The 10,102-nt window shown below is 34.6% G+C and overlaps 2 protein-coding genes across 3 annotated transcripts; one reads left to right on the top strand and one right to left on the bottom strand.

Annotated features, from left to right (window-relative positions):
* Positions 1–246: 246 nt before the first annotated feature.
* On the bottom strand, positions 247–4,583 carry LOC104214523 (soluble inorganic pyrophosphatase 4). Of its 2 annotated transcripts, XM_009764209.2 has the most exons (10): positions 4,431–4,583; positions 4,282–4,343; positions 2,983–3,127; positions 2,854–2,882; positions 2,179–2,244; positions 1,993–2,100; positions 1,246–1,311; positions 1,055–1,175; positions 823–904; positions 247–608 (listed from the first exon to the last, which is right to left on the bottom strand). In XM_009764209.2, the coding sequence occupies exons 3-10, from the start codon at positions 3,116–3,118 to the stop codon at positions 566–568; spliced, it is 651 nt and encodes a 216-aa protein (XP_009762511.1). In that variant the 5' UTR covers positions 3,119–3,127; positions 4,282–4,343; positions 4,431–4,583; the 3' UTR covers positions 247–565. The 2 variants fall into 2 exon arrangements, with proteins under 2 accessions (XP_009762511.1, XP_009762510.1); XM_009764208.1 differs by lacking the exons at positions 4,282–4,343; positions 4,431–4,583 and having other exon boundaries at positions 2,983–3,136.
* A 3,963-nt stretch (positions 4,584–8,546) lies between these two features.
* On the top strand, positions 8,547–9,083 carry LOC138873976 (uncharacterized). Its single transcript, XM_070152473.1, has one exon. The coding sequence runs from the start codon at positions 8,547–8,549 to the stop codon at positions 9,081–9,083; it is 537 nt and encodes a 178-aa protein (XP_070008574.1).
* Positions 9,084–10,102: the final 1,019 nt, after the last annotated feature.

A 10,102-nucleotide genomic window follows, 5' to 3' on the forward strand; every position in this document is an offset into this window, starting at 1 on the left:
AAATGTGATTGTAACATAGATGACTAAAATATTATTGTTTTCAGTTATAAATCTAGAAACGGATTTTCTTTTTCTTACAATACCAGACACTAATTGCGATTAATAAACTTATCAAATCTGAAACTTCAACTAAATCGAGTGAAATAGTACAAGTCGATCACCCAGTAAAAAGTTTGCACGTGCAGTTCATATCCATAGCAATTGGCCCAATTCTGAAACTGTTAAAACTTAAGGAACAGAACAGAATGAACACACACTTAACTGCGTATAATCCATTTCATAACCCCGGAAAATTGAGGAATATCAAATCTTACAAAATTTGACAGGGGAAACTTAAAGTTTCCTTTTCGTCATCATCACGTACTGTATGGAGCTAATATCCCCAGGTAGTAGATAATACAAGCATATTGTATGTAGTAAGTTGTATGCACATGCAACAATGGTATAACTATGCTTTTTGTAGTACAAGTAGACAATACCAGAGCAGTACTACTATATCGTATATTAGTATGAGATATGTAAATCAACCACCATTCGTGACTTGGGGAAGATGAAAAGACTATGATCATCTCCTCAGGCTCTCCACGATGTAGTCTGCATACAGATCCCTGTAAAGAAAGAATATTATAAGCAGCTGGTGGAAGCAAGAAAAATGGCAATATAACTTCATATCTAATTCTCTAAGGTATAGCTACTCCAGCCCTTGCACAACTGCGCTATATGTTTATAATCATCTATATGTTTGTTCAGTTTTACATACTGCAGAAGGAAGAAAAATTGAACTTCTTGGTAATGCTTGAAAGAGCGGTAGAGATAACTTACTGGGAATGCTGGACTGCTTCGAACGCTTTGGTGGCTGGAAGAAAGTCATTGACAGCAACTTCCTTGTTCTCATTTTTCTTATCTGATACATTTGTCAAGGTCCTCAAGGACCATATACTCAAATTTTTATTCATACTAGCACACAGAAACAGTAAAAGAACACATCATGAAAAATTCATAAACTTCTGAAATTAAAATACATGCTGAGATTTGTGATTTTGGAAAAGGATACAATCCTCAAAGAAGCGACGGATCTCAGCTAAACGATGGGGTGGCAGCTCCTTGATATCAGTGTATTCCTTATATTCAGGATCATCGGCACATACAGCAATTATCTTGTCATCTTTTTCTCCCTGCATTTTGACTTGTGTTAATACATGGAAAGATTGGGGACAAAAAATTTATTTGAACATAGATATATACCTGATCAATCATGGGCATAAGACCAATTGCTTTAGCCCTGAGAAAGCAACCAGGAAGAACGGGCTCCTGCAAATTAGCATGGTAATAATCAAGAGAAGAAATTGGGTAATGATAGGTATCCTCTTAAAACTAAAAGCACACAGTTCATAGATTATTTCTTTGATTTGCTAATTATGTGCATTGCGAGCCCACAATTCACAAATGGTTAACTTTTCCACTTTCTTGAGGCCCATGCACGCACTGGAAAACTATTGAAGGCTTGGCTTTTTAAGAATGATCGACAGCTTCATTAAATATAGATCAACAACATATAATACGCATGTCAATAGGTTATAGTATACAGGGTAACTATCTAACGGATTGTCCAGATAATTCAGCACTGAGGAGAGAGATTGAATTGACTTTGAATTAGTATATGATATGACGATTCATAAGTTACTTGTTTTATTTAGAACAAATACTGAGATTACAGATGCCTATAATGAGACCTAATTCCAGGACTAGATCAGCATTTCTGTCAGTCTCCAGCACTGTTTTAAAGTACTTAAAGGGACTATATCTCGTCCCGCTCTGTCTCCAGCACTGTTTTAAAGTAGTTAGAGGGACTATATCTCGTCCCGCTCTTGCTTACGCATAAGACATGTAAATTATGAGGTAATTTCTTAGATCCTTAACTGCAGTTCAACAATCACCTAATATCCAAGATGTGTCGTTTATCATGACAATGGAAAAGGAGAATCAGCTCACCTGCATGATGACTAAGACATCCAGAGGGTCACTGTCTTCACAAAGGGTACGAGGGATGAACCCATAGTTATGGGGGTATACAACTGATGAATAAAGAACCCGATCAACCTGGAATGACAGAATGTTTCAGGTAACTCAGCTAAAACTTCCATTAGTTTACTCGTTTGGAAAGGATACCACTCATACCTTGATCAGTCCAGTTTTTTTATCAAGTTCATACTTCACCTTGCTCCCCTTACTGATCTCAACCACCTGCACCAACCAAATGATAGGTTCACGTTCAAATGATATTTTTTAACCAATGCATAAGGGTTATATATATATATATATACATACATACATACATACATACATACATACATACATATTCCTTTGTGTACAATAAATAAAATCAGGTAATGTAAATAACTTGAACCATATATATTATCCTCTCGTAAGTTCTAAGTACCTAGGAGAAAAGTCCACTTTAGGCAGAAGAATTTGGAGTCTTTAGATTTTACAATTAGAGAAGTAAAGCACCACTTAATAGGATAGCATAAAGTCAGAGTAACAGAAAATGAAGACTTCTTGGAAACATTTTGTTTGATTCTGATTTTGTCAGCTAATGTTATCTAATATGAAATTAAGGCATCCGACTAGAAAACTAATCATACTTGCTTGCTCATAAAAAACTCAAAGATTTACAATCTGTTTTGGACTTGACATCACCTAGCTAAATATTAAAAAGAGTTAACATGTGGACCGAGCCAGTTATTGTTCAGCTTATATGTGAAGCATAAATTGCATCATATAAACTGATATGAAGGTGCAAAAATATTAAATATCAGTTCTAAAATTTGAAGCAATACAAAGAATCCTTACCACATTGAAAATCTGTGGGGCACCAGGTCCTGCAACAAAACAAAAAATTTAGCTCATGAATAGTCCACGGGCAATTTCTTTGCACAACTGTGGGGAAGGCTGTTTCCCTTTACAGAATGTGTAAAGTACCTATCTCGAGATCATGCCAAGGATGAGCTGCGACTGATCTCCGTGTCATGGAAGAAAGTATTCTTTCATTAAGAGGTGGAATGGAGGACTTGTGGGACACTGAAGCTTTGGCTGGAGTTTCGATAGGTGGAACCATTTTTGCTAACTGGACCATCAAGGTATTAGTAGCACATAAGAATCTCTATAGGCATGGCAAAAGCAAATGCTTAACTTTTCAAGCAGAGCAATCGAACGAAATTCTCCAACAAAAACAACAGGGAAGAAACATATGTATATTTATAGATCCAGTGCACAGACTCAGAATCAAATTAAACAAAAAGGCTAGAAAATATCAATTGTAGATTATAATTCCTAAGTATCAAGAAGTATTGTACTCCTTTGGACAAAGAAAAATACCTTATTAACAGATAAAGTGTACGCACACACACACGCACATATATATATATATATATATATATATATATATATATATATATATATATATATATATATATATAACATTTGATATAGAGGTTACTATTTGCAATGCTGATCTATATGTACAACCAGCAATGCCAGATCTATCTCATTTAGCTCTAGATATGCAACTATGATAGGTCGAATTACAGAGCTGTTAAGACTTTAGGTAACAAGGATAAAAGAAAAGCAAGAACCTACTAGGTAGATGCCTACTACACTTAAGCAGAAGTTCTCAATAAGGGCTTTTCAAGTACTCTAGTAAGTTCATAAGAAACAAACAGAGCAATCGTCAGTAATTCTGTTCAACTAGAGTCAAATGCACAGGCGGAAGCAGAATGAAACCGGAAGCAGAAAACCTTTAATACTACACGAAAAGAACAAAAGCTTCAGCAAAGAAATCAATGCCTAAAACAGAGAAACGAAGGTGCTTAAACGCATTTACTGAAGAGACATTGGCGCATTCACGAAGAATAAAAACAGAGTTAAATTTCATGAAGAAAGCAATCAGTATCTGAAGAAACAAAATCACTTTTAAAACAAACAAAAAAATCAGAAAATGAAAATGAATAAGGAAATTGAGTCGTTAAAGCATTTACTAAATATATCAGTAAAAACTACAGAAAATGCCGTGAAGAAAACGATCCGTAAAAGCATTATTACAAAACGACAAAAAAAAAAAGGGAAATGAATGCCTAAAACAAGGAAATGAAGATCATCCAACACGATTACCAGAGAGAGATTAGCATTTAGCGCATTGTCGAAGAACAAAATTAAAGTGAAATAAATCAAAACATGACAACAAAAAGTACGTAAAATGCCTTGGAAGGAAACGATTCGTACCTGAAGCACGAAAGGAGGAAGAGCGTCGGTAGAAAGTGGAAACACACACACAGAGCTCAGATCTAGAAAATGAAATGAAAGCGTATGAACAACGGCAAAGACGAGCGAGTATTTATAGAAATCAAAAAAGAGAGAGAAAGAGAATAAACCCTAGAGAGAGAAAGAGAAAGAGATAGCAGTTGAGTAAAGGAGAGAGTCCTGTTTGTTGAAGCTGTAATGTAAAACGCGTTCTCCCCCTTCCCGCTCTGCTGGTTAACACTACTTTGCCATTTAAGCAGCTCAAACAAAAACAAAGAGAAACTGAAGATTCTACGGTGGAAGCGAATATTAGAAATATCCGGGACACGTGGAGGTTTTTGATTGGGTATAGATGTGGGAGTGGTGGGACCTTAGACGGTGAAAATGACGGAGTTCCTAACGGTCGATGGGGGGTTTTTTGATGGAAAAGTAGGAAACGGAGGGTGGGACGTTACCGTTAAAGGGATTAAGTTTGTGCGGTGGAGGGAATATTCGCAACCTCCATTCTGTGCCGGAGAAAAAATAGTTCATCTAATTCTTTTTATGTGGCATTGTTTGGTTGTGTACAAAATTTAAGATATTATTTTAATAAAAAAATATTTACAACAATAATTATAGAATAAACTTGAAAAATCACATCAACGTAATTTTTTTTTACATAATTTAATAAAATTTTGCAATTTAAAAATAAAAAACTCATGAACATTAATTTTATAGGTGAAATGATGCAAAAAATTTGAATTGTGAAAAAGAGTGCTACTCAAATTAGGATGAAAGAAGTATACCATGAAACAAAAATACCACAAACTTTAACGTGGGATCCAGACTTACTTTTTTGCTTATACGAAAGCAAAATAGAGAATTCAAACTTATTTGTTACGTAAATTGTAATTTTCATTGAGGACAAATAATATTTAAAAATTCTATTAACAATTTTTTAGGATCATTTTTGAGTTTCAATTTCAACAATTTCCATAAGGGGAGTGTTGGAGCAACGGTAAAGTTGTTTTTATGTGATTTATAGGTCACGGATTCGAGCTGTGAAATCAGTCATTGCGTTAGGGTAGACTATCTACATCACAGTATCACATCCCTTGTGTCAGCCCTTTCCCGGAACTTGCATGAATGTGGATGCTTCTTGCACCAGACTACTCTTTAATTTCAACAGTTTCCAATAAATAATTATTCATTGTTTTCCAGGACAAATATCTGATTACCACTGGCAATTGATAGTAGTAAATTATAGAACTACATTCGTGATCATATGTTAAGGAAATTCTAGTCCATCGAAAATAGTCCTTCTACTTTTGTAGGGTAAGAATAAGGTTGTGTACACATTATTCTCCTCAGACCCCACGTATGGGATTAAATGAGTTTTTTGGTTGTTGTTGTTATTGTATGTTAAGGAAATTATGGATTTAAAAGGTTAATACAATAAAAGTTAAGTGAAGATATAGACATTTGGTCCAATTTTAGACGTGGAAACAACTTATTTTTCTTTAACAAAAACATCTTGTGTTTGACATGTTATTCAATTAATATCCAATGCTTGGTCTACGGAATATTACTAAAAAAATAATTAGATGACAGTATACTTAATCTTCTTTAACAAATATCTTGAGTTTGGCCTGTTCGTAAAATATTTTGATGCTCGGAAATATGAAACATAAGACTTCATTTTCAAACAACTACTTTAGATTTATTGTTTCTTATTTTTGCATAGTTAATATGTGTGGATAAAGACTTGACTCAGCAATGATCCGGAAATTAAAATTATGCAAATGTAAACTACTTTCGAATAAATGTATATTTTGTGATTCGCAAATAAAGGAGAACATGGAATATATGAGTATGGGATGGAAGAAGTAGCGTTAAAGTAACTTCTAATTCCTGATATATTCCGCCACTTTCTCTTTTCTTTTCTTTTTTCAGTATTTCCATGCATCTGACCTGGCTTTATAACGACTCAACGTCCCACCTCCCTTTATGTTGGCACATCTATTCTTTTTATTTGGTTTCTAGTTTAGTGTTCGGTATTCGCATTGGGCTCGATTAAATTTAGGATCGCGTTGGAAAATTTTACATTAAAAATAAACGTTTCCTATCATAAACGATTTCATACCTAAGGCTCAAACTCTAAACCTCTAAATAAGAATTAAAAAGTACTTACCACAGTCCACCACAACCACACCTTTTCTTCCTACGAAAAGATGAACAAACTGATATAAAACCCGTCAGTCGTAGAAAATTCAAAACAAGTTGAAGTATGCTTTTTCATTGAAAAAAACAAGTTGATAATTATAGACCAAATAAAGTTTCAAATTTGAACAAAACCAAGGTTAGTTGATACATCATAATCTTCCACAAGCAAAGATTTAAGTTATACACATTCATACTTTACTATGTAAAGATTTTTATAATTTCAGTGCAAGTTAATATACTTTCTCAGCTCACCGAGAATATGATCCCAAATTTAATAAAAAAAATACGTAGAAGGTTAATAGGTAATCGAGCAATATTAGCGGTGTCATTATTTGCTCCATGCATCTTCTGTGGGAGAAATTGCTTATAGTTTCGAACACCTTATTTGCTCCATCTTCTGCTTGTCAGTACCATTATTACTGCCCTATTATTTTCAAATTTATTTTGTTTGGGTATCTTTACTACCTTTGTTGGCAATACTTTTCCTTTCCTTTCCATAGTAATTTCACCATAACTTTTTACTTGTTTTTTTGTCAGGTTTTGAAAATGCTTTTCTTGAACTGGGGGCCTAGAAACAACTTCGCTATTTCTCACAAGGTAGGGGTATGATCTGCATACACTCTATACTCCCCAAATCCCACTTGTGGAATCACACTGTGTATATTAATATTGTTGTTGTAATGTAAGTTAACATACTATAATTGTTTATTTTATATTTTACGTTGTCATATCAGACTTACTATGAAAAGTTATTGTAGATCAGATTTGTTAGATATGATTTTAATGGTGAAAATAATATATTTGCTCTTTGTTTAGAAACTCATGGATAGCATTCGGGATTGAAGAAATCAATCAGCAATGATCAAGGAACGCATGGATTGACATACAAGGAATCAATCAGAGGCAATCAAGGAAAGCAGACGTGATTAAAGGAATAAATTGATACTGACGGAATCAATCAAGGCTAAACTGAAGGAATCAAGTATATCGAAGATCTTGCAGAATATTCAATCGAGCGTCTAAATCTAGAAGGATCAAGATTTCGGGATCGCACACAAGGAAAATCTTTACAGTCTCTCGTCAGATAGAGCCATTGCGGAATAGCCTTATTCTTGGAAAGAATCAATCTCTTTTCAAGGATCAAATCTCTTGGGTTGGCAAATCTCTCCAGAATTCAAGCATCTCTCAAAGTATTTAAACTTGTAATCACACCTTAACATATATACTTTGATCGAATCAAACACCCTCTCTTTGTTCGACTGCAAACAAATATTGTAGCTCTACTAAGATCTGCTGTGTAACAAGTTAGAGAAGAAATAGAGAACAACACTGGTGAGGCATTGTATCAAAAGGAACGCGTGATATAAGAACTGAGCTATCGGTGTAGATCACACCATTCTCTATGTACCTGAAGAAACCCATTCACTTAAAGGAACTCCCTTGCAACCCAAGGGGACTAGACTAGGATTCATATTGAATTCGAACTAGTATAAAAATTCTGGTGTCTTTAATTCTTGCATTTAATTTCAGCATCTTAAGTTCTATCATTATTGTTATCAAGTTATTACATCTAGTTGACTAATTGAAAAACTAGTCAACTAATAGTAATTAGGTTTGAAAATAAACAATTCACCCCCTCCTTCTTGCACTTTCAATTGGTATCAAAGCGACGCTCACACTTTTTTTTGCTTAACAGCTCGTGAGAAAAGATCATGGCAAATCAAGTTATCATAGGAGCACTCTTCTAGGAAGGAACTTCGCAAGTAAGGCCACCATACTTCAATGGACAACATTTCTCCCACTGGAAAGTGCGTATGAAAATATATGCAAAGGCGTATGATGTTAAAGTTTGGAGAGTTTTAAAAAGGGGAATTATCCTCTACTGGCTGCCGCTCAACCACTTGCCGATCCTAAAGATATAGATTCATATACAGATGAGAAAAATGGAAGTGGTACAAGTCAACAATAAGGCGAGAAACTTGCTCTATAATGCTATAAGTAGTGAAGAGTATGAGAAAATCTCCAACTCTGACACAGCCAAATAGATGTGGGACAAGCTTGAGGTTACATACGACGGAACCAGCAAGGTAAAGGAAATACATATCAACATGTTGATTCATGATTACGAACTTTTACAAATGAAAGAAGGAGAGTCCATTGAAGAGATGTTTACCAGATTCAGCAAAATAATTAGCGATCTAAAAGCCTTCGGCAAACCATATTCAAGTGATGATCAAGTTAGAAAGATTCTTAGAAGCCTACCAAATACTTGGCAGACCAAAGTAGTCACACTTGAATCTCAGGATCTGAATAAGTTATCTTATGATGAACTTCGAGGAGAACTCATAGCCTTTGAAAAGACACATCTTAAGAAAACCAACCAAGAAGAAATGAAGAAAACAATCGCATTCAAGACCACAACTGAAATAGCTGAAAATGATATCGGTGATGATCTTGAAGCCCTTCAAGAAGAAATTGCTATGATGTCAAGAAACATGGATGGTTTAATGAGAAGATTCAAGAACATGAGGAGAGGAAGGATTCCAACTATTTGTTATCATCAAAAAGGGGGAGATTATTAGATCTGATTTTAATGATGAAAATAATATATTTGCTTTTTGTATAGGAACTCATGGATAACATTCAAGATTGAAGAAATCAATCAGCAATGATGAAGGAACACATGGATTGGCATACAAGATTGAAGGAATCAATCAGAAATAATCAAGGAAAGCAGACGTGATTAAAGGAAGAAATTGATACTGACGGAATCAATTAAGGCTAAACTGAAGGAATCAAATAAATCAAGTATATCGAAGATCTTGCAGAATATTTAATCAAGTGTCTAAATTTGGAAGGATCAAGATTTCGGGATCGCACAGAAGGGAAAATCTTTACAACCTCTCGTCAGATAGAGTCGTTGCGGAATAGCCTTATTCTTGGAAAGAATCAATCTCTTTCCAAGGATCAAATCTCTTGGGTTGGCAAATCTCTCGAGAATTCAAGCCCCTCTCAAAGTATTTAAACTTCTAATCACACCTTAGCACATATACTTTGATCGAACCAAACACCCTCTATTTGTTCCACTGCAAACAAAAGTTGTAGCTCTACTAAGACCTGTTGTGTAATAAGTTAGTGAAGAAAGAGAGAACAACAATGGTGACACATTGCATCAAAAGGAACGAGTGATATAGGAACTGAGCTATAGGTATAGATCACACCATTCTCTATGTACTCGAAGAAACTCATTCACTGAAAAGCCTTGCAATCCGAGGGGACTGGACTAGAATTTACATTGAATCTGAACCAGTATAAAAATTCTGGTGTCTTTAATTGTTGTATTTAATTTCAGCATCTTAAATTCTATCGTTACTGTTATCAAGTTATTACATCTAGTCGGCTAATTGAAAAACTAGTCAATTAATAGTAACTAAGTTTAAAAATAAACAAGTCATCCCCCCTCCCTCCTACTTTCAAAACTTATTATAGTACAAAAATCTATAAAATATAAATGCGCCGAACTTAGGGATCATTTGGTACTTGGGGTAATAATAATAATCTCGAGATAAAACTTGGGATTAACTTTAGCCCATATTTGATT

Source organism: Nicotiana sylvestris, chromosome 7, assembly GCF_000393655.2.
Source record: "Nicotiana sylvestris chromosome 7, ASM39365v2, whole genome shotgun sequence".
Taxonomy (NCBI): Eukaryota; Viridiplantae; Streptophyta; class Magnoliopsida; order Solanales; family Solanaceae; genus Nicotiana; species Nicotiana sylvestris.